Genomic DNA, 26,660 nt, shown 5'->3' with positions numbered 1-26,660 from the left:
ACCCGGCCAAGACTGCTGCTCTAAGAGGAGACCCCGACCCAGAGGGAATCCCCGCCTGCCGTCAGAGGCTGAAAGGGCCCTGGAAGTTTTCTCGGTTCCCGTCTATTCCAGCAGCCCCAGAGGTATTTGGGTTTTGGGGTGTAGGGAGGAGTGGAGGCAAGGGAGGCTTAGAATCTGTCAGCTGCAGGGTTTAGATCCAGCCCAAAGAACACCCACGCCTGAGTAACTCCCAGGGGGTGGCAGCGAGCCAAGGCAGAAAGGACTCCCTGCCCAGCCAGGGGAGTTGGGGCCCGGCTCGGGGCTCTGCACGGCCGGCTGTCAGCAGCAAAGCGATGCAGCTGCCGGCACAGTCAGAGAAGGGCCAACCAGAGACCGGAGCCCTTCAGCAGGGCTGTGTCCTGCTAGCACCCAGAGTCTCCTCGCCACTTTGACAGGGCACCTACTGGGATGGAATCGTGTCAACCCAAGGGTCTCATCGGGGAAGGGGGAACCCCTGGAGTAGGAAAGTGTCCCTCTTGTTCTAAACTGTAAATACGCCTCTCAGCACAGCTCTGTGATGCTTGGGGAGCCAATGAGCAGCGTTGGACAGGCCCGGATGTTAGTCTCAGCTTGCCACAAACTAGCTGTTCCTGACTCTGAAATCCACTGGGCTATGATGGCATGTTTTTAACTGCAAAGTGTCCTATAGTTGCTAGCATTGTATATGAATAAAAATAATTTCTTTGGACTTACAGATCAATCCCCCACCACAGGTCACATGGAGATAGTAACTTACCTATATCCTCAGACCTACATAGTGCGTGGTAGGCATGCAGTCCATGTGCTGGATGGATGGATAGACTGATGGACGATGGACAGATGAATGGATGGATGGATGGACAGAAAGATGGATGGATAGATGACTATTTATTGAAGACTCAGTATTCCCAGCATGGGTCAGACTCTTTGGGGGGATACTGAGAGGTGTGAGGCATTGTCCTGCCCACTGGGCACTGACAGCCTACTTGGGGAAATAGAACTAATACCCCCAGAGAACTTAAAGAACAGGAGTGCTGAGCCTCCTGAAACCAGGGCTGTGGGTACACTTCCCAGAGAGAGCAGGTCTAAACCTGCTAGGATTTGGGTGGGTGAGGCAGACTTGTAAGCCTTCCTGTGAGGCAATAAAGGCATATGCTCCCCGATAGCCTCTTTTCAAAGGCAAACTTACTTCAAGACTGTAAATCCCATTTATGTTTTAGGGTGGATACATTTGTTATTTTCCAAAGCGTGGGAGCAGAGAGGGGAGGCAGTGACGTGGGGTAAGATGGTCTGAGGAGGGGAGGCTTTGCCTGCTTCAGAAATCTCAGCTGCCCCCCTGCTCACTGCCTCTCATCCCTCCCCCCGTCAGCAGAAATGACACCTCACCCAACACCTCTTTTAGGCGGAAGGTTGTGTCTGCGTCCCGGTTGGGGCCAGGAGGGTAGAGAGAAACAAAGTGGGAAGGTAAAAACACAGCAGGTCCAAGAGTTCTTAGAAGACTGACTTTAAAAAGAATGTGTTGCATGGGGTGGGGGCACTGGGGAGGCATCAACTGCATCTTTCTCACTCCCTGGGCACTGAGCTACACTGAGCTGTGGCAGATGGGCAAGGCTAGGGCTTAGAAGTCCTGCCAGGCAAGATGGGGAGAAGAGTTAGCCACGTGCAGTGGAGAACAGTCCCCGGCAGACTCTGCTCTGTTCAGACCTGAGCCGGCTGAAGGGGGGCCCTGCATTGCAAACCTGCTTTTCACTGTTACTTAACAGTGGAGGGTGATGACTCAGTCTGGCCTCTAGGAGGATGCACTGGTTTAAAGTATCTGAGTCAGCTGAGTGGGAGGAAGGAGGCTTAAAAGGACAGACATTGCCAAAGCCCAGCCAAGGGCAGAGCCCAAATGTTACAAGAAGGACCTTCAGGCACAGTCTGAAATCTGCACGTGGTTCCCTGGTGAGCCCATCCAGTGTCTACCCTCAAGCCACCCTCCATTGCCAGTGATGTAGTCCTGGTCACCCTCTTGCTGCTAGTTATCCTGGGACCAACGACCAGGCTGTTTTATTTTATTTTATTTTTCAAACAAAAGGGCTCACATATTTACTACTGAACCAACCTGCTAGTGCAGAAGCATAGAAACAAAGAGGAAAATCATTTTTCCCAGTAGAACATGTCCTGCTGTCCAGACAGTGGACAGCTAGATATGGTAAGATGCCAGTGACCTTGATACAGCATCGATATGTGGGCCGTCTCGTGTGTGATTCCTTACAGACCCAGCTTGGCTCTTCTCCAATATCTCCTCTTAGAGTTGTACCTGATTTTATGACCAGTTTTCATGCAAATCCACTGGGAGAGTGGGACAATTCTGTTTTTGTTTCCTGGCCAGGAATTGCTTGATCCTGAATGTCTTGTGAGAAGGCATGGCAAGGAACAGAGTCAACCACACACACCAAGCTGATGGAGAAGGGAAGAGAGAGACAGGCTATTGCAAATAGCAGCCCCAGCCAATCCCTGTCCTTCTGGTGGGGTGTAGGGGAATCTGCATGGCAGCAGACTTTGAGGGCTCAGCCAGAGGAAGAACTAGGGCAGTGGTGGGTGTAGGGGGCTCAGAGTAAAGGCTGAGGTGAGTTATAAGAATCTGGAGAAGAAAAGACTCAAGTAAAACTCCAAGACTTTAAATCTCAGGAGGGCTGGCAGGTAGTAGAGGAACTGAGCATTCTTTCTGTGGCTTCCAGGAGAAATCCACCCCTAGTGGAGGCAAGTTCTGTGGGGCAAGTCTGGCCATCTTTCCATGAATATGGTGCAGGTGGCTCAAGCACTGGGTGGGAGGTCGGACTAGATGAACTTTGGGGTCCTTCTGTAGTGAACTGGAGAATGATCCACACTGGTAGCTTGAAATCAGCCACGGTGGGAGTATTTACACCACAGAAAGCGGCAGGCACTACAAATCAGGTATCTGCCCCCCACCGTGTTTAACCGTTTAACCAGGTCTTTCCAATTTGCTCTAAGAGCATGACACATGCCACACTGCAGAATCAGCCACAGCCATGAGTGATGTCTATTTTACCCACAAGGGAACAGACTCACCAAGGTTAAGAAACTCTCCCAAGGTCACAAATATATGGAGGTGGGATGAAAACTCTGACGTCAAAACTCATGATCACTCTGGAGTCCCAGGAGGCCTCTCTCTCCTGCCCCAGACACAAAAGTGACTTGTCCTGTCAGGAAGTCACACTCAGATGTCTTTGGGCTGCCATCCTTCCACCTGCTCTTTATAAAGAAATGTTGTCTTTATTTGATGTATATATATATTTTTAGACGTGGTGAGGAATTCCAGGAATTTAAGCCAGGAAACTGGACTTCATGCCACATACACTGAAAAGTCCTCACCAGGCTTTTTTTATTTTTTAAATTTTTAAAATATTTATTTATTTATTTATGGCTACATTGGGTCTTCATTGCTGCGTGCGGGCTTTCTCTAGTTGTGGCGAGCGGGGTTTACTCTTCATTGCGGTGCACAGGCTTCTCATTGCAGTGACCTCTCTTGTTGCGGAGCACGGGTTCTAGGCGCGTGGGCTTCAGTAGTTGTGGCTCATGGGCTTAGTTGCTCCGTGGCATGTGGGATCTTCCCGGACCAGGAATCAAACCTGTGTCCCCTGCATTGGCAGGCGGATTCTTAACCACTGCACCACCAAGGAAGCCTTATTTGATATTTTTAATTACAATAACAACTTAGACTTGTGTAACAAATTTTAACAGAAGGCATATATAAAATAAAACAATAGCTCCTTGCCTCTAATCTACCTTTCCCCACATCCTATTAATCATTTAGTATGTATCTATCCATAGCTTTCTATGTATTGCAGGACAAGCATACATATAATATTAAACATATAGTCACACACACAGGGTTGTTGTTTTTATACAATTGTGATCATACTATACAAAATGTTCAGTGATTTTTTTTCACTTAAATTGTCATATTTTTCCACTTCATTACTTCACTCATTTAAAAACTGCCTAGTATTTCAGAGTATGTATGGATCATAATTTAGGCCAAGGGTCTTTTATTGATGGACATTTAGGTTACAATGTTCTTCAGCAATTATCTTTGTAAAAATGTATGTTTGAGCATATGTGTATTTCTGTTGGATAGACTCCTAGAATTAGAATCTAGGGTATATGCATATTAAATTTTGATACTGTCAAACTGCCGTCCAAAAAAGACAGTGCCAATTCAGAGTCTATCAGCAGTAAACAAGAGTTTTCCCCCACCCACTTGTCAACACTAAATATTATCATCAATCTTCTGAATTTTTGCCACTCTGGTGGGTAAAAGAGTGGTATTTTTTAACTTTGCATGTCCTTAAAAATTAGTAAGTTTAAGTGTCTCCCAAGGGTTACTACTTATCATTTATAAGATCTCTACTGGTTACTTATTCGTATTCTTTGCCCGCTTTTATGTTCTGTGTTGTCTTTGATTGTCTGTAGAGTGCTTTACACATAGTGGATATCGATCCTCTGTTATACGCATGCACTTTCCACCTGCCCCACCCTCAACCCCAGCTTTCCCTTCATACGCACACCAGCTCTGCTGCACCATGTCAAACCCGAACCATCCAGCCCCCCAGACTCTCCGACAGGGGCACCAAGTGGCAGGGTGTGTGATCCTCATTCTAGTTTCACAGAAGGCGGTAAGTAGGACCTAGCAGCTAAGAGTGTGATCTCTGGAGTCAGGCCTGTATTCAAGTCCCAGTTCTGCCACTTACAGACCGTGCTTTTAGAGATGAGCTAAACACCTCTCTAAACACTTCAGTGGTAAAACAGAGATAAGAGTAGTATCAATCCCACAAGATATTTCTGTGTGCTAACGTTTCTTGAGCCCTTAAGTAGTGCCATAAATGCATTATAATAATGTACTATGTGTGTTAAATGTAGTATAATAATGTATTCATTTATTAACCTCCCGATGATATGTTTATTTGCATATTCGCAAAGTGCTCTACAACACCACCAGGCGAGTAAATCTTAGCTTATAGTGTGAGCGTTGACAACTCCGCATGGCAACGTGTGAATCTGCTCCCCTCTGCCTCAGGATGCTCTTTTGACCCCTGTGGTCAGTCCACACACGACGGCTCCTGTTCAGCAGCCCATTCCCTTGGCTTCCACTGTGGCTCTTGTCCCTTTGGCTGCCTTTCTCTCGATCCCCTACAGCTCTACCAGGGTTTTGTTGGGGTTCACAAACCTGAACCCAGTGCCCTAGATCCTGTGCACACAGATTCTATGGTTCAAACTCAGGACGTCAGGGGGCAACATGGCACAGAGCAGCCTTCTCTGGCCTTTGACTCACACATTAACTCATCCGTATACTACCTGTGGGGCCTTAGATGAGTTATGAGTGACTTGGCTTCTCTGAGCCCCCGTTGTACTCATCTCATAGCTCATGATTTCCTAAGCCCTACAGAGCAGCCCCTGCAGGTGCTCAGCCAATGCTGGTTCCCTTCCCACTTCCCCTGCCTCCCTTTTGTCCTGACTCCCTTTCCAGGGCACTCTATTGGCCTTTGAGGCTAAGTTAGCGGGTTGTACCAAAGCCTTTAGGAAAGAGCTCACCCTTGCTCCCCTTCCCGACTGGTAACTGATGCTTAGAGACACATGCCTTTCAGAAGCTTCTGAGTCACTTCTCCCTTGGCTGGTTTCCTTCTGGGCGGTGACACCCATTACAAAATACCAGCCCCTGTTAATACTTTGAATTCTCTTCCTCTGCCTGTCTGAAGCGTGGGAAATGTTTGACGAATGAATAAATGAATGACAGAATCCTTGGTCTGTATTCATGACCCATCTTAATCTTGCTTCCTTTCTAGGCTTTTCTCTCTCCACACTCTTCGCCTCACCCTTCCCTGAAGCAAACCATCCACCTTCTCCACTCCCCTGTTCCCAGAGCTTTGATATTTCATTTCCTCCTTGGAAATATCACCCCCAACTACATGTGTCATTTCCTCAGGGCCCAGTTGGATTGGCAGCTTCTCCCGCAGCCCTGAATTCTCACAGCAGTTTCTTGGGGCCTCTGCCGAGACACTTGACATTTTCTCTCTGCTGTAATCACTCCCCCCTTTCCTTTCTCCCCTGATGACTCCCTGGAGTGGGCTCCTATTTGCTTTGTCTTTTGCCCTGGGCAAGGCTCTCGTGGCCCAGTCAGTTACACTCCAGTAGATAAAGCATTTTTCAACCAGAAGGGGCCTCGGGTCTTTGGGGCCCAGATGGCTCATCCTCTAGTTGGAAAGCCAAGACTCAAAGAGAGGAAGTAACTGGCCCAAGGCCACACAGTGGCAAAGTGAGAATTAGAACCAAAACCTCAGGACGTCCAATTGAGAGCTTTTTCCCAGTACCAGGCAAGTTCAAGCTGACCAACTTTTGCTACCTCGACCAGGCAGAGTCAGATCAAGGTTAACTCAATGCACCTACCGCATCCAAGGTCAGAAGACCCAGGAGTTGGGAATAGTATATATGTGTGTGCGCGTAAGGGTCGAACCAAGGAGCCGGTTAAGCATAATTCCCTGAGACAGTTTTGCTTTATCTTGTTAATAATCACAATATATATACATATATAATTTATATGTATAAAACAGACATACAAGTATTTTTCTCTTATAGGAACAATACATGTTTGACATGTGTGTTGTTAAAAAAAATTGGAACGTACTAAAAAGTATAGAGAACAAAGTTAAAATCATAGTTTCCTACCACTCAGAATTAACCACTTACGTTTTTTATATATTTCTTTCTAGATCTTTTTCCATGCAAGTAGGCATTCATTTCAATACGGGGGGGGGGGGGGCGGTATGGTATGTACAGTTTAGCGTCTTCTGTTTTTCATTTAGGTCCTGTGGCGTAAGCGTTTTCCCACGTTATTATAATATGCTCACAAACTCCATTTTAACGGCTGCTTAATAGTTCATCGTGTGCCATGATTTTTTTTTCTTTATTGTTGGATGTTTATAAATGACGCTGGGAAAAAACATTCTTGAACAAGAGGCTTTGCCTGCGTTTCAGATTATGTTTTTAGGACAAATTCCTAGAAGTGGAGGGCAGGGACATGTTTAAGGCTCTCAATACTCACTGCCAAGCAGCTTTCCAGAAACATGTACCAGTTACACCCCCACCAGCTGCATTAGAGAAGAGCCTTTTGATTCTGCCAATGCAGCAACACCTCGGGCTGAAGGAAGGCCACTCTTCCATCCAAAGCCTCTCAGCAGTCCTAACAATGGACCCCTTGTCCCACCCCCATCTCCTCTTCCCTCCATCCCTGGCTCCAGGCTTGGAACACAGGCTGTCTGCGAGGCCTCTGTTCAGTCCAGTCCAGCCTTGGTGCTCCACGGGGTTGGTAGAGCTGAAAGGTAAGAGGTGTGCCTGTCCTACAGGGCGGGGCCACCATCCTTCCAGCCTCAGGGAGACCCCCAGGGGGGGTGCGGAGGTGGGTGTGTAAGGGTTGCTGAGTCATCTGCCTCTTTTGGCGAACAAACCCATCCGATCCCAGGACAGAGTTCTGCACATGACGAGGGGAAAGTAGAGACCAGCCCCAGTGACAATGGCCACAGGGTTACTCTGGCCAGCATGTAGATGACTTCTGTTTCCCTACAGGCTCTGAAGCCCCTCCATGAATCCTCAGAAGAAGGTGGACCTCAAGCTCATCATCATCGGAGCCCTGGGGTAAGCCAAGTTCAGCTCGGGGTCTGGGGGTTGGGAAGAAGACCCTACCCAAGAACAGTGAGACGTCCTGTATGTGCTCCCACCTTGCATGGGTCCCTTTCTGATTCAGAGTGGCACCAGGGAGGGCATTCCACCCCAGGGAAGGGAGCTGAGATGGGAGAAAGAGACTGGGAGTCAGGCTACCTGGTTTCTGACCCCAGCTCTGCACTTAACTCTGCAGTAACTAGGTGTGTGAATTAGGCAAGCCATTTAGCATCTCTCTGCCCTCCTACCTCCTGCCACATACAGGAAAGACCTGAACCTTTTGCTGTGAGGCACTCAGCTCTCTGCAAACTTCTCTGCTCACTTTGGTCCCTGCTTCTTGTGTCCATTCCCTAGTATTAGCAAGCTACTCAAACTGCAAATGTTAGAAATTCAAAATCTCAGAGAGAGACAGTGGTGAGAGGGTCATGGTAAGATGTTGAGAAAGGTATGGATATGTGTGTGTGTGTGTGTGTGTGTGTCCACATGTGTCTGGGTTTTTTCCTTAGTGTTGGAAAGACTTCCCTCCTCCACCGATTCGTGCACAAGACATTTTACGAGGACTATCAGACCACACTGGGAGCTAGCATCCTCTCCAAGATTATCATACTGGATGACACAACTTTGAAGCTACAGGTGAGCTGCCCTCTCATTCCCTCTTCAACATACACACCTGAATATCACCCCACATTCCCTGGACGGCCACTCACACAGCAATGTGCACCAGGAGCTAGAAGAGTCTAGAGCATAGATCAGAAAACTTTAATTCATGGGCCAAATCTGGTCCGCCATCTGCTTTTGAAAATAAAGTTTTATTGGAACACAGCCCTGCCCGTTTGTTTACTCACGGTCTCTTTGGTTGCTTTCACAGTACAACAGCAGAATTGAGTAGTGGCAACAGACGGTGTATAGTCTGCAAAGCCTACGTTATTTACTATATGTCCCTTTACGGAAAAATTTACTGATCCCTGATCTAGAAGGAAGAGTATTAATCCAGAATTAAGAGGCCCCACCCTAAGGCTCAGGTTCCCTGGAAAACTTGCCAAGTGGACTTGGGCAAGTCACTCCCAAGGTCCAAATCTATCAGGTGGAAGAACAATGACTGTCCTGATGCCCCAGGTGGAAAATGAGGACTCAGATGTGAAAGTACTCTTGGGATGTTAAATATTACTGCAGAGATTCTGTAGTGTACATGGGTGACAGGGTGTGTGATGCCCATGTGTGAAAGGACCTCGTGCACCTGTGCCAGGGCTATCTGCCCCCTACCCAGAAAAGGAAGCTTTGTCATGATGAGACCTGGTTGGGCATACCTTCAGCCACTCATCACAGTCCCATGGAGCCTCTGTTCTTCCCCTCCAGATCTGGGACACAGGAGGACAGGAGCGATTCCGCTCCATGGTGTCTACCTTCTACAAAGGCTCTGATGGCTGCATCCTGGCTTTTGATGTCACTGACCTGGAGACCTTTGAAGCCCTGGAAACCTGGAGGGATGATGTTCTGGCCAAAACCATTCCAATGGAGCAGTCCTACCCCATGGTGGTGCTGGGGAACAAGATCGATCTGGCAGACCGGCAGGTACCGCTGACTCATTCATTCATTCATTTACCAAACATGTGAGGACTGGCTATATGCCAGGCACTGAGTTAAGTCCCACACATACAGAGTTGAATCAGGCAGGGTCCTTACCTTAAGAATTTCACAATCTAGTAATGGATGCAGATAATTTAAAGACACTTATGATACAATAAGATAAATCATAAGCAATCATAGAGATACACCTTGGATATTTGGGGACCATAGTGAAAGGGCATCTATCTACTTAAGCCCAGAGTATAGAAAGGGCTTCCTATAAGGAAGTGGGTTCCAGGCTGAAAAAACAGCAAGAACAAAGGTAAGAAATAGAATGATGTGAGCCGAGAGCCGAAGGCAATTTTGTCTAGAGAGAGGGAATGGAAGAATGAAGGCATCAGAAGTAGGCAGGTAGGATTTGAATTAACCTGTAGAACAGTATTTCTACCCAGGGTCAGATAAGGGGTTTGCAGTTATGAATTCTTGAAACTACAAATTTTCTGGGAAAGTAGTAATACAGTATTTATTTCTTATTAGCTTAAGCATATTCTATATCACCTGGCCAGCCACTTGACAAATGATCTGCTTGCTCCATGGCTGCGGTGACCACACTTATGTAGGTGTTCACCACTGCAGTGGCATTGAGTAGAGCTCTGTTCATCGTTGCCTACTAATGAGAAAAGAATAAAAGTAGACAATTTATAAAAGATGCTCTTGTGCCAAACAAAGCCCAAAGGACACCAAAAAGAGCGTCTGAACAAGTTGTCTTAGTGTTTCAAATAGAGAAAATAAATGGGGTTCATATTTGAACCACATTTTCACAAGTGTTCAAATGGAGAAAAGTGATAGGAGAACTGAGGCATCATTTGGAATGATGCGTGGGTGGGTGGATGAATGGACAGTGGTGCTTCCAACTAAACTATTACCACCATAAAGAAGAGCCTCTTGTTCAGAGAGAGAGAGGAGTTTGGTTCTGACACGCTGAGTTGGAGGAGCTTGGAGAACAACTAATTGGGAATGACCAGTAGGCTTTAGAACACATAAGAATGAAACGTCAAAGGAGAAGTCTGTGCTGGAAATAGAAATCTAGAAGTCATCAATTCTATGGTAACTTCAGGTTGCAAATTTAGTGTCAATTCTCTAATTACAAATATCCAATCTCAAATAAGAATCAAAGTCCTAAGTTCATTCACAGCCAAGGGGTCTCTCTTCTTTCCACTGGGGCCAGCTGCAAGTGAGAACACTGTGGTCTAGGAGGGGCATCTCATTGCCAACTTTATGTGTCCACACTTCCTCCCCTTCTCAGGATAATTTTGGTTTCAGACCCCATCAGGAATGAAGGAAAAAGAGGGATAAGAGGTCAGGAGAAGCGAAAACACCCTTATTTGACGGGTACTGTCTTAAGATAGTTTGTGCTCTCTGGGCCTAACAGGTATTTCAACTTGTCTCTTGGTGGATTACTCCTTTGGGTCCTAAGAAGCCTCCACTGGGAACATTTAACTGTACCTCCCCTGACAAGGGTCTTGCATATGCATATTCTTCCTCAACTCCTAATATAGGAGCTTAAGAGCCATCCTCCACTCCATGGGGTCCTTTCCTCCTGCAGACACTCTTCCTGATGGGGTTTACAACAGCTCCAGGCTGGCTAGCTCTCTGTGGAGCCCACCTCTCTTTCATAAGGCACACCCATGCATTCTGGCTCCATTGTAGGGCCAAGGGTAATTCGTTCTCAGTGCAGTCTGTCCTCTCTCTGCCCTGTTGCCTTTTGCCTTAAATCCCTCAGATGCAATCAGATACCAATCCACTGTAGCCACCAAGCTCCAGGGGTCATATGTTAACCTTTCCAAGTGGCCTCTTTTGGCCAGAGGTGAGGCCTTACATGGTCTCCCTCTTGGGAGGGGTGTCCCCCCAACACAACTCTCCGCCCCCCCAAAAAAATCCTTTCTAGCCTCCTTTTCAATCCTTTTATTCCATGCCGGGGTGTTAGAGTCGTCTAGCAGATTCTTGGTCATGAACGTTTGGAAATGTGCACGGTCCCAGGGGTGGTCTGTCTCCCAACCAACCTGATACCTGGCATCGATCACACTGTAGTGTCTCTGCCAAAGCTTCCATTTCACATCTTGCTTCATATACCTGCAAGTCGTGGGGTGGGCAGTCGAGGGAGTTCAAGACTGAGAGTCCGACGTTTCCTCAGTGAAATAAGAGGCACCATCTTCTGTTGAGAAGGGAGCCCAGGAGGAGTCTCCAGAATCATGGTGAAGCTGTGCCAGTCACTCTGCAGAGCAACGGGTGAAGGGGCTAGTCAGGGACAAAGACCAGAGCTGATGGGCAGAGCAACGGGTGAAGGGGCTAGTCAGGGACAAAGACCAGAGCTGATGGGCAGAGCAACGGGTGAAGGGGCTAGTCAGGGACAAAGACCAGAGCTGATGGGCAGAGCAACGGGTGAAGGGGCTAGTCAGGGACAAAGACCAGAGCTGATGGGCAGAGCAACGGGTGAAGGGGCTAGTCAGGGACAAAGACCAGAGCTGATGGGCAGAGCAACGGGTGAAGGGGCTAGTCAGGGACAAAGACCAGAGCTGATGGGCAGAGCAACGGGTGAAGGGGCTAGTCAGGGACAAAGACCAGAACTGATGGGCAGAGCAACGGGTGAAGGGGCTAGTCAGGGACAAAGACCAGAAGTGATGGGTGACACCAAGGGCTCAGGAGGCCAGGAGTTTGAAGTGGAGTCTATGTTGTGTTTTTCTTCAACCGTGGTACATGGGGTAAAAGCCAGGGACCTGATGGAAGGTTTTTCCAGACAAGAGTAGCTGAAAAACAGAGCTGCAAGGGGACTCACTGAGAACCCATGGAGGAAAGAGGAGAGACAAGAAGAGGCTGAAGAACGAGGAGGCTGTCAGAGGTTGAGGAACAGGGAAGAAGGAGGGGGGGGAAAGGAGACCAGACAATGGAGGCCCTGGGTCTGGGCCTGGGAAGGAGAGGCTGAGTGGAGAGAAGGTGAAGACGGCTACAGGGGAAGGAAGTGTGAGGCTCTCGTGAGCGTTGGGGGCTGCATGCAGAGGAAGCTTCACGAGATCGCAAGTGTTCAGTGAACCAGGGGGTACCTGGCAGGATGGGAGGCGTAGGTGACGACTCAGAGGGGTAGAGGGGGTCCGATCCCAGCTGCAGGGAGATGAGCTTTGCTCTGCAGAGAGAGGAAGAATAAAAGTTTGAAAGAAGCAGCAAAGACCCAGGCAAGCCCATCCAGGTCTCTGGGGTCTGTACTGAGTAGGGTGTGGAAATAACCCGCACTGGAGAGGGTGACAAGGGAAGGGCTTGAAGGGAGGCAGGAGGAACAGAGGTAAGGAAGTGCTCGCAGCCATGAAATGAGCACAGGGAGGTGGGGAGGAGGAACTGGAAGTGGGGAGAGCAGAGGGACTTCAGTCCAGAGACCCAGGATCGTGGAGCTAGAGGTGAGGCTGGGAAGCGGCTGCCCTCAAACGGCACAGACCCAGCAGGGGACACCGCCAGTTGCTGAGAGGCACACCCTGGGCTTGGAGATCCAGGCTGGAGACGCTCCCCGCTTGCACAGGGTTGAGTGGATGAGAGCTGAGGGCCACCGGAAGGGGCACCTTCTCTGGGCTCAAATTCATGCTCAAATTCGTGTGTGTCCTTGGCCAGTTCCAGCTTCTTTGTGAAATAGAGACCAGACTCAGATTTCATGAGGTTGTTTGAGGATTATAGGCAATGATGCCTACAAAGCACGTGGCAATCTTAATACATGGAAGTGACTGTTACCCTCCTTAATTTAATATCTCCAAGGTGTGGGCTGGGAAGATCGGGAAGCTCTTCCTACTTAACAAAATGAAAATGAATATTTAAAACATATATGCTAGATGTGGGATGATGAAAAAGCTGTGGAAATGAGCAGTGGTGATGGTTACACAAAGATGTGAATGTACTAATGTCACTGAACTGTACACTTAAATATAGTTAAAATGGTAAATTTTATGTTTATGTATATTTTACCACAATCAATCAATCAATACCTCACCAGGATAATTTTAAAGAAATTACTGACTTAGATTTTTCTTAAAACCCCTACACCTTCTACACAAGGTAAAAGTGAAAAAAAAATTAGTTTATTGGAAAGAACAGTTCTGCTAGCATCTATGCTGCAAGGAATTTATTCACTAGGACGTGAATTCTTTGCTCTACACTCAGGCAGTTTCTAACTTACTGCTGATTCATAACATTGGGATTATGTTTTCTTTGTTATTTTTGATTGGTTTAAGATGTATCGGTACACTAATCTTAACACACACAATTGATCATTTTAAATGCATATGAAGTATGGGGATATATGTATATGTAGAGCTGATTCACTTTGTTATAAAGCAGAAACTAACACACCATTGTAAAGCATTATACTCCAATAAAGAGGTTAAAAAAAAAAAAGGAAAAAATAATAAATAGGGGCTTCCCTGGTGGCGCAGTGGTTGAGAGTCCGCCTGCCGATGCAGGGGACGTGGGTTCGTGCCCTGGTCTGGGAAGATCCCACATGCCGTGGAACAGCTGGGCCCGTGAGCCATGGCCGCTGAGCCTGCACATCTGGAGCCTGTGCTCCGCAACGGGAGAGGCCACAACAGTGAGAGGCCCGCGTACCGCAAAAATAAATAAATAAATGCACATTAGGGAATTCCCTGGCGGTCCAGTTGTTAGTACTCCGTGCTTCCACTGCAGGGGGCACAGATTCAATCCCTGACTGGGGAACTAAGATCTCACATGCTATGTGGTGTGGCCAAAGGCAAACAAACAAACAAATTAATTAATTAAATGCATACGAGATGGAAAAGCATCAGAAATAAAAGTCTGCAAAGTGGACTAATTTTGTCAAACATCTGACTTTTAATGAACAAGCCAAATTGTAACAGGGAAAGTAAAATGTTAATAGTATATTGTCGGGACTTCCCTGGTGGTGCAGTGGTTAAGAATCCACCTGCCAATGCAGGGGACACAGGTTCGAGCCCTGGTCCGGGAAGATCCCACATGCCATGGAGCAACTAAGCCCGTGCACCGCAACTACTGAGCCTGCGTGCTAGAGCCCGCGAGCCACAACTACTGAGCCCACGTGCCACAACTACTGAAGCCCTCAGGCCTAGAGCCCGTGCTCCGCAACAAGAGAAGCAACCACAATGAGAAGCCCACGCACCACAACGAAGAGTAGCCCCTGCTCACCTCAACTAGAGAAAGCCCACGCACAGCAACAAAGACCCAAAACAGCCAAAAATAAAAATAAATTAATTTTTAAAAAGTAGTATAGGGCTTCCCTGGTGGCTCAGTGGTTGAGTCCGCCTGCCGATGCAGGGGACACGGGTTCGTGCCCCGGTCTGGGAAGATCCCACATGCCGCGGAGCGGCTAGGCCCGTGAGCCATGGCCGCTGGGCCTGCACGTCCGGAGCCTGTGCTCCGCAATGGGAGAGGTCACAACAGTGAGAGGCCCGCGTACCGAAAAAAAAAAAAAAAAAGTAGTCTATTGTCAGCCAAAACAAAATCAATGGAAGTAACACTTTCAAAATTTTCATACTTCCCATGTCCCCACGGCTGACACCCTGAGTTTATTTCCACAGTCAGAGCCTAAATTATAAATAGCTGTTATTTTATAAATAAAAGAAGACAAGATGATTTTAAAAATCATGAAGCTGTAACTAGAATTGGAAGGGAAAAGTGCTGTGTGGGTCATTTTCTTCCCAGGGCGACATTCTGAGGTTGAGTGGGAGAGGTGAGGGATATAAAAGGAATGTTAATTTGCAGCACAATCTCAACTGATATTCTAGAGTGTGTATTTAATCACTCCGTAAAAACCAGACAGAGAATGATCGGGGAGAAGTGAGAGAAAACGTCTGTCATAACCGGACTCTGGGCAGGCCCAGTCACTGTCAGTGGTTGAGAAGGGACAGAGAGATCTTCGGGCTGTAGGTGTGGGCTTGTCTTCCTAGCTTTGTCTCTGGGTGACCTTGGGCACCAGTCTGGGCTTCAGCTTCTCATGCCATAGCATATGAAGAATCTCCCTGCTTCTTGGAGAAGCAGAGACACTTGACTTCATTGCAATTTACTTCCATTTTTACTGCAACTCCTGAGCACCAACGATGTGCCCAGAAAAATGCTCATTAGCTGGTGGCAGTAGGATATAAAGAAGGGGGAGCAATAAGAAGAGTAAGTCCAGTCCTTGCCCTAAAGTCTTTTTTTTAAACTTTTATTCCTTTTCTTTCTTTCTTTAAATTTATTTTTGGCTGCATTGGCTCTTCATTGCTGCGTGTGGCCTTTCTCTAGTCGTGGCGAGCGGGGGCTCCTCTTCGTTGCGGTGCACGGGCTTCTCATTGCCATGTCTTCTCTTGTTGCGGAGCACGGGCTCTAGGCACACTGGCTTCAGTAGTTGTGGCGCACAGGCTTAGTCACTCCACAGCACGTGGGATCTTCCTGGACCAGGGCTCGAACCCGTGTCCCCTGCATTGGCAGTTGGATTCTTAACCACTGCACCACCAGGGAAGCCCACCCTAAGGTCTTTTAAAGAACTTTAAAAGATGCAAAACCTTTGGGATTCCAAAGATGCCATCAAGGTATTATTATAACATGTTAATTTCTAATGATTATTTATTTGTGTGTTACTAGTAAGGACAATAATAATCAGCAACTTGGCCATCCTTGATTCTTCATCCACATAGTTCAGGATTTTCCCCGATCTGTTAGGCTTCTTGGTTGTTCACCAGATCAAGGACATCTATGCTCCACAGAACAGAGCAGTTGTGGCCAGTTCGGGGGCCCCTCGCCCCAAAAGGCAGGAGGACCTTAGAGATCAGAGACCAAGACCATGGCCTGGACTCTCTCCCTGCTCTGCTGAAGTGCAGCAGCTCCAGGGAGACTGAGCGTGGGGGACCAGAGGTGTCATCTGGGCTCCCCAAAGGGCAGGCTGCTTAGCTACCCCAGTTTCTACCCTGCAGTCTTAGGAAGCGAGCCTCACAATACCAGAGCAATGCCACTGGACAACAGAGGCTTTGTGAAAGAGAGCCATGAGTCCCTGGGGCCTGCTGCCACTCCTGAGGCCAGGACAGCAAGGGCCAAAGAGACAGGGGACAGTGATGGTTCCTTGAATCCCAGTAAGCTAGGCTTTCCAGAACCTGCAGGAGACAATGTGACAAGGAACAGTCTCAGATCTCCCCCTGGCTGCCCTGGGTTCAAGGAAAGGGGCAGAATGATTCTTTCTCCATGAGAAAAACCTTGGCTCCCTTAAAGTGAAATAATGGTTAGAAAGTATCAGGCACAGCAAATATCAATATATGGTCATTCCCTCTTCCCCAAAATAATTGATTAGACTAAACTCAGGAACCAATGTCTTTGGAAGGAACCCACTGGCTGCCAGAGCATTCTCCAATCTAATCCTCAAACTGTGATTGGCGTTTGCATTTGGGTAGAGCCGTATTCATTCAGCCTGTACTGAGTGGTTCATGGTGCCAGGCCAAGAGCTAAAAGTCCTGACCCTGAGTTCAAGAAACCTGCAGTCCAGTGGGAGAGACAGACCAGCAGAATTCTTGTGCAGTGCCCTGAAGAGGGCAGTGCAGATGCCATGGGACCACTGAGCTGTGGCTGGATCCAAGTTCTGCCTTCCTTAGCTGTGTGATCTGAGGCAAGCTGCTGAACCTCTCTGAGGCTCAGTGTTCTTATCTATAAAGTGAAGCTAAAAAGACGCATTTCACAAGGTTGTTAGAGGATTAAGTGAGTTAATAGGATCAGATGTCTAACCTAGTATCTGGCCCAGAGTGGGAGCTTATCAACTGTTCCAAAGACTCTACCCCGAGGAAGAAGGGTTAACAGGGACCTGAGTCTCTGCCCAGCAGCGTGGGCCTGGTCAGCCAGCTCAGGAGAAGGAAGTCCTCCCTCCCTGGCTAGTGTCTGTTATGTCCACCTCCCTTTGAAGGAACTGAGGAAGGAGTCAATGGCAGGAAGAAGCTCCTAGTGTAGGCCTTAAGAAGATGGCATAGTTCAGAGGGCTCTAATTCTTCCAGGCCTGTATTCAAACCCTGCTCAGCCCCACACACTCCAGTCCTCGAACTCCTCATGTGTAAAATGGAGCTAACAATAGCTACTTCATTGGCTTATGTTAAAAAATAACACGTGGGGCTTCCCTGGTGGCGCAGTGGTTAAGAAGCCACCTGCCAATGCAGAGGACACGGGCTCGAGCCCTGGTCCAGGAAGATCCCACATGCCGCGGAGCCACTAAGCCCATGCACCACAACTACTGAGCCCGCGAGCCGCAACTACTGAAGCCCATGTGCCTAGAGCCCGCCCTCCACAACGAGAGAAGCCACCGCAGTGAGAAGCCCACACAGCGCAACGAAGAGTAGCCCCCATTCGCTGCAACTAGAGAAAAGCCTGCGCACAACAACAAAGACCCAACGCAGCCAAAAATAAATTAATTAACTAATTAATTTTAAAAATAATAATAACACCTGTAAACTTACAGACCCATGGAAGGTTCTCAATAGATGAGAGTGGTGGTGGGGAAGGTGGGACTGTGATAATGGTGATAGTCATGGTGGGGATGGTGGAGATGGGGACACAGGAACAGTGATCATTTCTTCCCCTCATGCAGGTGCCACAAGAGGTAGCCCAAGACTGGTGTAAAGAGAAGGATATTCCCTATTTTGAAGTCAGTGCCAAGAATGACATCAATGTGGTACAAGCCTTCGAGATGCTGGCCAGTCGGGCTCTGTCAAGGGTGAGTGGCAGCTGCCAGCTGCCCCCTAGGATGGGGCAACTCAGGAGCATCCAGAAAAGTATATATTGGGAGGGACGAGGGTGGGACAGGATTGCTCATCATCTTAATTAATCAGCTGTTGAATGGGCTCAACAGTATTCCAATTCTGGAACCACAGAATACCAGAGGCATCAAGCTTCCTTAGAATCCATCATCAGTGGTCCCTCAATCCGGCTGGTTATCATTTGTGGAGTTTCTAAAAAATACAGTTCGATACCTCACCCCTGGAGACTCTAATTTAGTAAGAGTTTGAAAAGTAATGCTCTAGTTCAGTCCTCACTGATGGGAGGGAAGCCCCAAGGTGCCAAGTATTGGTCCAAGTGGAATAATGAAGCCTGCGGGAGTTGCTGACATCCTCCAATCAAAATGATGGATAGATGTAGACCACTTGGTGCAGTCTCTCAACAAGCATGTGTTGAGTATGTCACGTGTGTCAGGTCCCGTCCAGGGCTCCGAGGTCCCTTGCTCTCATAAGGGAGACAGATCGGCACAGGAGTGGCTGCAGTGCAGGCACTGTATGGTGGGCAAGGACTGGTGATGGGGCCTCAGAGGAGGGACACACAGCCCACACTGCAGGGGAGAGAAGGGGGAGAGAGAAGAGGAAGATCGGAGGTCACCTGGAAGTATTAGCAGAGTTTTAATGCCATTCTGATATAGAGTTCAGAAACTCTGAAGAGGGTCCGTGAGAGATTTGCACAGGGAGGGGCTCAGCATGTTTCATTATTCTGCCATATGCAATCAAGGTGGGCTTCTTGGAAGTGGGGAGGTCATCACGGCAGTGATTCTGAATTGAGGAAAGGAGCGAATGAGGATGGGCAGTCGGAGGGCTCCCCTCTGTGGAAGGGCCTGCTGTCACGGGTCTGCCTGGCCCTGCCCTGTGGGTTGTCCACAAAGGAGAGGGACAGCAGCCACCCCTAGCAGCTGCCCAGGGAGAGGGCTCGAGCCTGCCACCCTTACACCCCGTTGCCTGCATCTCGGAGGTTGCCCCCGTGTGCTATTATTCATGCTTCCCCTCCCGGCCCCCAGCCCTCACTGTGTCATGTTAAAAGGAAGAAGAGGGGTGTCTATCTCTAGCACATGGTCAAGAAGTGCTGCTCTATCACACAGTCGGTGACACAGGTGTGCCTGCTCATGCCGTCCCCTGGAAGGTGAGGGATGCTCTTTGACCTCATAGCGTGATACGTGATCACTGATCCTCCACAAACACAGTGCAGTGATCGCCAGGTGCTCAGTCACGGGGAAGCTCCCTCAACCCACAGCCAGGGTCTGTGTGTAGTTAGCAACTGTCCTTTCTGGAGAAGGAGTGTCCTTCATTCTTGAAACTATGTCCTTCCTGCTGTGTCACTTTTATGACACAGTGATGTGAGTGGATGGTAGTTTGTCTGCTTGTTTTTCTTTTCCATTGTCCTTACTTGGCAAAAGAATGGATTGGCGACCCCGTGTCAGTCCCTCACAATGATGGGGGAAATTTACCGATGAGAAGTTTGGCGTTCACGGGTGTGATACCCGCAGTCAGACTGACCTGGGTTTGATCCCGTCCTCATGCTTTCAAGTGGACCCCTGGGCAAGACATATGACTTCTCTGAGCCTCAATTTCCTCATAAGATGGAAATAATTCCATCCCATAAACGTTCTTGAGTTGTCAGGCTAGGGCTGGAGATGTGGACTTCAGTGGCCCCACGGTCAGGTAAAGGAGTAAGGCATCCAAAACCGGAGGTCATGCAGAGAGAACAGGCTTGCGGTTGCCAAGGGGGAGGGGGGAGGGGAGGGAAGGATTGGGAGTTTGGGACTAGCAGATGCAAACTCGTATATATAGAATGGAGAAACACCAAGGTCCTATTGTATGGCACAGGGAACTGTAGTCAATATCCTGTAATAGGCCATAATGGAAAAGACAAAACATATAGGTTTACAAAAGAAAAAAGAAAACAGATAGACTGTCATGGAGTGAGGTAGGTGCCATAGGCTGGGGCGGGGAGGGGACACAGCCAAGGCATTGAGGTGACTCAGAGGTGCTGGTGGCGAAGGCGGGCAAGGATGCCTGCCCAGAGAGGTGACATGTGAGTTGGAGGTTGAAAGGTCATATGCAGTTTGCGTGGGGGACACGGTAGGCCGTTGAAAGCACAAGCAAGAGCCGCAGAAGGGCGGAGAGAAGGGCGTGGCAGAGGCCCAGGCGTGAGTCCACAGGGCTCACGTGAGGGACCACTGTGGGCTCCGTCTGTAAGAGGAAGAACCGTGGCATGGAGGGAAGTGGGGCCGCTGGGCCGAGGTGAGCGATGGGGCTCTCAAGGCCAACAGCACCAGACCATGAAGGCCTGGTGAGCCCCAACCAGACCTTGGACTTCATGCTGTAGGCCCATGACCTCTAGACCCGCTACCAGACTCCCAGGGCACACAGGGGCCCAGTACGGAGGCCAGGAGGGCGCATCTTCCAGCAATGTCTCTATTATTCAGAAATCTGGAAGGGAAATATTTCACCCTAAAATAAACATAATTACTCGAGCACTGAATGTAAAAACTCACACGGATTTTTAAGGTGAAACTGGAGTTTCCAAATCTATACTTTAAAATCAAACAGGAGTTTTCAAGGACATTTCCTACAAGTAGCTCTCCCCTCCTTCCCAGGGAGGTCATGTGCTCATTCACACCAGCCCAGAGTATTCGTAGAGGAAGACGTGAGAGGTGCTGCTAGAATAAGGAGGGAGCCGCAGCCTGGGGTAGGAAGAGCTGGGCTCTGAAGCCGGGTGGGTCTGGCTTATTTCCTGGCTCTACCTCTTACTCACTGTGTCCCTGACAAGTCATACAGCCTCCCCTAAGCCATCACTTCCTTCCCTTTAAAGTACAAGTAATAGTATCTTCCTCATGGGGCTGTTGCCAGGGCTAAATAAAATAATATGGTAGCACAGAGAAGGCATTAAATAAAAGGTAGCTATTTTTAAATGAAAGCTATGGCTAAGGGCTTTCAGCAGGGAAGTTTCATGCTGCAGGGAGGATGCGCTTGATGGGTGATTCAGAAAGGTCCAGGCATGAGAGGATGAAGACGGCAAGGACGGGGTAGATTAAAGAGACTTTGGAGGGAGAACCATCAGGGATTGATGATGATCAAATGTAGGAGAGAAGGAATCAGGAGCTGTTGAGGTTGATACCGAGGTTTCTAGCTTGGCAAACGGAGGGATGATTGATTAGTGATGCTATAGACCAAGATAGAAAAGAGAGGGGAAAGCAAAAATGTCACACGAGGAGGAGGCAATGGAGCACATGGCATTTGGGGTTCCTTGAGGTTCCTTGGAATGTCTGAGTTCTGCAGTGAGCTCTGGATGGAAAGAGCAGCTTACAGGTAGAGTGCCAGAAGAGGTACTCGGTTTACATTTTGAAAGGAGAGAAGGTAGCTAGTTACGTTAGTTTCCCAATCTGGCCACTTTCAAGGATTAGGGTATTTAGTTATTCCAAAATATGACTAAGAATGCCCTCATAATCAAAGAAGGGACACCCACCTGCTTTGGGGGATTTGGGATGAAGGGATTTTGCTCTTACCAACTTGGCAATACCATCCCTGCTGGGGCCCGGCGTGAACTGCAGCACGGAGGCCGGTTCCTTTTGGATTAATTAGAGAAAGACAAACTTGCCACATCCGGGAGGGAAGCAGGCTGACAGGCAGGTAAGCTTAGTGAAATTATAGGACTTTTATGAGGTCCTCAGGATGTAGGATCTAGAGTCAGGGCTATGAGGTGGCCAGGCTTGGAGGGGCAGACTCCCACAGTCACATCCCCACTGAAATGTGCATTAGGACACTATGGTGTTACTTTACAGTTAGACATGCACATACTTGCTAAGATGACTGGGGTCTGGAGAAAAGAATTACACAGGAAATCTAATAATGGACTGCCAGTGACTTGGAAGGTTTGCAGGAAACCTGAGGAGGGAGATGATGCCCTTATCGAGTGAAATGATGTCATAAATGGGAAGAGCTCAGGGCTGACTTGGACCTGGGGAGGATGTGACTCTTATTGGGTAAAGAGAGCTGGCATGAAGACCTCAGGCTTTGCCGGTGTGTAATGAACGAGGGCGTTTCTCACACCCTCAAAGGCAGCATTGTTTGTTCCTCGAATAAAGTGCAAAGCAGCTCAGAAAGCCCTCAGCTTAGACTCTCCCTCCCAAAGGCTGGCCTCGAGGACAAGGCACAGGTTCTGTTCATGATCCCAGCTGGGCCTTCTGTGGACGTGAGGGTGAGGCATACTCAGGGGTGATGAATCAACAGGCCCTGCCCCCTGGGTCCAAAAGACCCAGCTAGGAGAGTTCCTGATCCCAGGCAAGGTCTCTTTGATGTTTATGGTGAGAGGGGGACCAGGAAAACACAAAAAATAGGAGAATCTTTTCAAAAGCCTGTCTTTCTGGGAGAAGTGGATCAGTCAGCTTAAAAAGGGACTTAAACAGCAATGCTCTGCTCCCCCTCATCTCTCCCTGTGAGGCTCAGATTGTCAGTGGAGTGAGTGGGCCCTGCAGATGGGGCCAGCTGGAGGACTGGATGGTGTCCCGGGCGGTGCAGCCCCGAGCCCGCACAGCAGACCTGGGCAGTCCTGGGGGAAGGAGCCTCAGGAAACTCAGGGGAGGACTCTGCTGTTTCAGGGTGAGGGGCTGGGGAAGGCCTGTGGTGCGCTGGGCCGGCTCTGCCAGCAGTGGGCTAGGATCCTCCCCAGCGGAGGGGAAGATGGAACTGGGGTGTGGAGACATCCCCAGAAGGACAGGCTTTCATTAGGAGACACTGCCCCTGACTCCCCAGAACTAATCTTTCCTAATGAAAAAATATATATATATATAACAAATAAAATTCTAATAGCTCCAAAGAATTTGCTGAGGGCTACTCAAGGCCCATCATCCCGGCTGACTAAGGGTAGCTGGTGCTCTGCTGGCCCGGACACCCTACCAGGGAGCGGGTGAGAAATGGGGCCTCTTCAAGAAGCAAAGGGCTTCCCTGGTGGCACAGTGGTTGAGAGTCCACCTGCCGATGCAGGGGACGCAGGTTCATGGCCCGGTCCGGGAAGATCCCATGTGCCGCGGAGCGGCTGGGCCCGTGAGCCATGACCGCTGAGCCTGCGCGTCCTTTGCCTGTGCTCCGCAACGGGAGAGGCCACAATAGTGAGAGGCCTGCATACAGCAAAAAAGAAAAAGAAAAGAAAAAAGAAGCAAACAGTGGGAAGAAGGGCTGGGTCCCAGGCCCGGTGCCCTGAGCTCTGTGCTGTCAGGCTAACCTACTGCTTGCTGTATGGCAGCAGCAGCGAGTGACGGGGCATCATGGGACCTTCTCATGTGTCTTGGGGGGTGACCATCATGAGGGTGCCGCAGGCAGGTCTGACACAGCCTCCTGGGGTCCAGAGTCACCGGCACTAAGGGTTTGGTTGACATTCGCCAGCTGGGCACCATAGCCGGAGCCCAGGAGCCATGGAGGAGAAAAAAATCAGTGAAGGCACAACCACTCTTCTGGAAATTGTCCCCTCAGAGGGGCACTTCAGACAGACAGCCCCACAGGGGGCTCTGTCCAGCTCAGGTCTGCACCAGCATGTCCACTTACCCACCTGCCCTCACACACACACCACTGGCTGCGGGGAGAACATGAATGCTGGGAGCTCGGAGACTGGGGGGAGGCTTGGCCAAGGAAAGAGATGTGATCCCTCGAAGAAGAGACCCTTCAGTGTGTAGAACCCATCTCCTTGAGGAAGGACGCCCTCACCCTTGAACCAAGCTGGTGGGTCATAGGTGAGGAGTGGCCAGCTGCGTGGGGAGAGGCTTGTTAGACTGAGAAGGGGCTTCCTCTGGACCTCGTTGGGACAGGAGACTTTGGGAGGGTGGGCAAGGAAGCAAAAAGCTCCGGTAGAAACATTGAGTCTATTTTAGGGAGGGATCCCTGGACATGGGAAGTTCAGAGGATGGTGGGAGGTTGAGAGGTGGGCACGGTGAGAGAAGGTTGGGGTGTGGGGACGTTTGCAGGGAGAGGTTTCCTGCAGAAATGAGGAGTGGGCCGTCATCATCTCTGCCTGAGGGCAAACATCACCTCAGTTGTCCCCTCTGGAGAATGGCAAGTTACGGGACCTGGTTGGAGGTCAGGAGACCTGGGCCTCTAATGCAGCCGCCCACCTGCTCTGGGCTCCTGGGAAGGAGCTGGAGGAGGAGGTGAGGAAGGAGGGGGCGGGGAAGACTTCCTCCCCACCGGGCCTCAGTTTCCCAACTGCACAAGGTGGGGGAACAGAAAGCCAGACCACCATCGGCCATTAAGAAATAGAGGGCAGTGCTTCCCTGGTGGCACAGTGGTTGAGAGTCCGCCTGCCGATGCAGGGGACATGGGTTCGTGCCCCAGTCCGGGAAGATCCCACATGCCGCGGAGCGGCTGGGCCCGTGAGCCATGGCCGCTGAGCCTGTGCGTCCGGAGCCTGTGCTCTGCGACGGGAGAGGCCACAACAGTTAGAGGCCGCATACCGCAAAAAAAAAAAAAAAAAAGGAAAAGAAATAGAGGGCAGGTGGAGCTCTGCCTGCCAGGATGCGAACGCTGACTCCTCTTTTCCTTCTCCAGTATCGAAGCGTCTTGGAGAATTACCTCACAGACTCCATCAAGCTCTCACCAGAAGACCAGTCCAAGAGCAGTTGCTGCTGACTTTCCAGACTCCCGCTCTGCACACCCAGGGACAGAGCACGCGCAGGGCCTGGTCATCCTGGGCCCCCACCAGCCCCACTGCCCACCCAAGCTCAGATGGCAGTCCAGGCTCTGCGGCCAGAGCCCTGAATCCCTCGCATCTGCACTGGACCCAGAACCAGAGGGCGGCCCTGCCTCAGGCTGAGTGTAGAGAGGCCAGGGCTGGGCCCTTGAGCCTGGATGAAACTCCGGATGTCACAGCCAAACCCCAGAAGAGTCACGATTCCCTCGCGGACTCCAGCTTTCTTGCCACACTCCCTTCCCAGCCACACCCCTGCTCTAGAACGCACATCTCTGCAGACAGGCCGCTCTCTCTGGAGTCCTGTTATATTCTCCTATGGACTGGCCTTCCTCAGCCCATCCACCACCACCCCCAAGAGCCACAGCACAGCTTTGGACAAGGGTGCAGCTCAGGCTCCCTCGTAACCGGGGCCAGGGAGTGAGGGTCTACCTCAACCCCTGGCAGCAGCTGTTCAGGCCTGGGACACCCCCTGTTTGTCCCCTCCAGAATGCAGGACTGAGGGAGCGCAGGAAAAACCCACCGGGGACTGGTGCATTTCTCCCTGCTGGTGCTCAGGCAACTCCCATAACTCTCTCTGAGCTTCAACTTATTCATCTGTCAAATGGGAGTTGCATGTGCCCTGCCCACATCAGTGTGGTTTTGAAGACCAGAACCTCTGCTTGAATCTCAGTTGCTCTTGTTGAGATACATTTATTATTCTTTCAACAAGTATTTTTGAGTATCTACTATGTACGATGCATTGAGGTCCAGTGACAAATGTAACCAACCTTGCTCTCCTGGATCCGACATTCTGGCGAGGGAGAGAGGCAGTAAACACAGAATTTAAACAGGTATTTTCAAATAGCAGGTAAGTGCTTGAACAAAGTGAAACAAGGTAATGGGGTAGAGAGGGACAGGGGGTGGGGTTGGGTGCTGTTTCAGACAAAGTAGTCCATGAAGGCTTCCCTGGGGAGGTGACATTGACTCAAAGGCTAGAGAATGAGAAAGGGGCTGCCACCTGAACTCGACAAAGAACATTCTGAGAAGAGGTTGCAGCAAGGGCCAAGGCCCCAGGTCGAGGACAAACTTGCATGCCAGGAACAGTGAAAAGATGAATTTACCTGAGGACTCAAAGCTGCTGTCCCAGAGAAAAGCAAAGGGGACCCCGCCCTCTGGATGACTCCTTGAGTCTCTGTCAACCGACCAACAGAGGGCAGCAGTGATCCTTTCCTTCCAGCAGAGCAGAAAGCGGAAGCTCCACAGGCTCATGAAGAGCTGCAGTTTTCCTGTGTAGATGCTCACAGCTTCTTCTCGGGCTCTGGGCATTTTCAACCCTTCGAGATTTGTGGGGCAGGAAAATCCCAGTTTCTTAAGCCTACAGAGAGACGAGCAAAAACTGCAGCATCAGTGATTCAGGCAAGAAATCTGCATCAGTGACAAATACTAGAAGAGGGGCCTGGAAAGCCCATGGAGCCTCTGTCCCTGCAATCTCTACGGCCATAATCTTCTTTTTCTTCTGGCGATAAACAACACAGATAGAGCCCAACCTGAAGGGAATAGGCAAGATGACCCCACAGGGTCTCCCATGACCACATCCATGCCCACCACAGAAGTCTCCTGTCTACACAGAAGTATTCTTCCCTGAGCTCCCAGCAGAGCTGGGGATGTTAGCCTATGACTTCCAAGTGTCATCTGACACTGAAGATATGAGGTGGGAGTCAGTAAGAAAGTCTGGGGAACCCCTTCTCCCCACCCAGCTGTGAAGTAAGAATTGCTTGTCCTGGGCAGCGGCATGGACCTGACATAGGAGCAGGTGGCCTGGAGCACACTTTTGTCTCTGTGTCCTTCATGGGGGTGGCACCCTGCACATCACACAGGCT

At 49.6% G+C, this 26,660-nt stretch overlaps 1 protein-coding gene and 1 pseudogene across 2 annotated transcripts; one reads left to right on the top strand and one right to left on the bottom strand.

Annotated features, from left to right (window-relative positions):
• On the top strand, positions 1-26,660 carry RAB7B (RAB7B, member RAS oncogene family). 2 transcript variants are annotated; one of them, XM_030872818.2, is made up of 6 exons: positions 1-122; positions 7,645-7,713; positions 8,244-8,370; positions 9,094-9,309; positions 17,930-18,055; positions 24,660-26,660. In XM_030872818.2, exons 2-6 carry the CDS (start codon positions 7,661-7,663, stop codon positions 24,738-24,740), a joined length of 603 nt encoding a protein of 200 aa, XP_030728678.1. In that variant the 5' UTR covers positions 1-122; positions 7,645-7,660; the 3' UTR covers positions 24,741-26,660. The 2 variants fall into 2 exon arrangements, with proteins under 2 accessions (XP_030728678.1, XP_060141459.1); XM_060285476.1 differs by lacking the exon at positions 1-122 and adding an exon at positions 7,314-7,400.
• LOC115861758 (large ribosomal subunit protein eL39-like) lies at positions 2,272-2,428 on the bottom strand (annotated as a pseudogene).

Source organism: Globicephala melas, chromosome 1 (genome assembly GCF_963455315.2).
Source record: "Globicephala melas chromosome 1, mGloMel1.2, whole genome shotgun sequence".
In the NCBI taxonomy this organism is placed as follows: domain Eukaryota; kingdom Metazoa; phylum Chordata; class Mammalia; order Artiodactyla; family Delphinidae; genus Globicephala; species Globicephala melas.
Note: the sequence above shows the minus strand (reverse complement) of the source record. Positions and strands in the feature narration are given on the sequence as shown.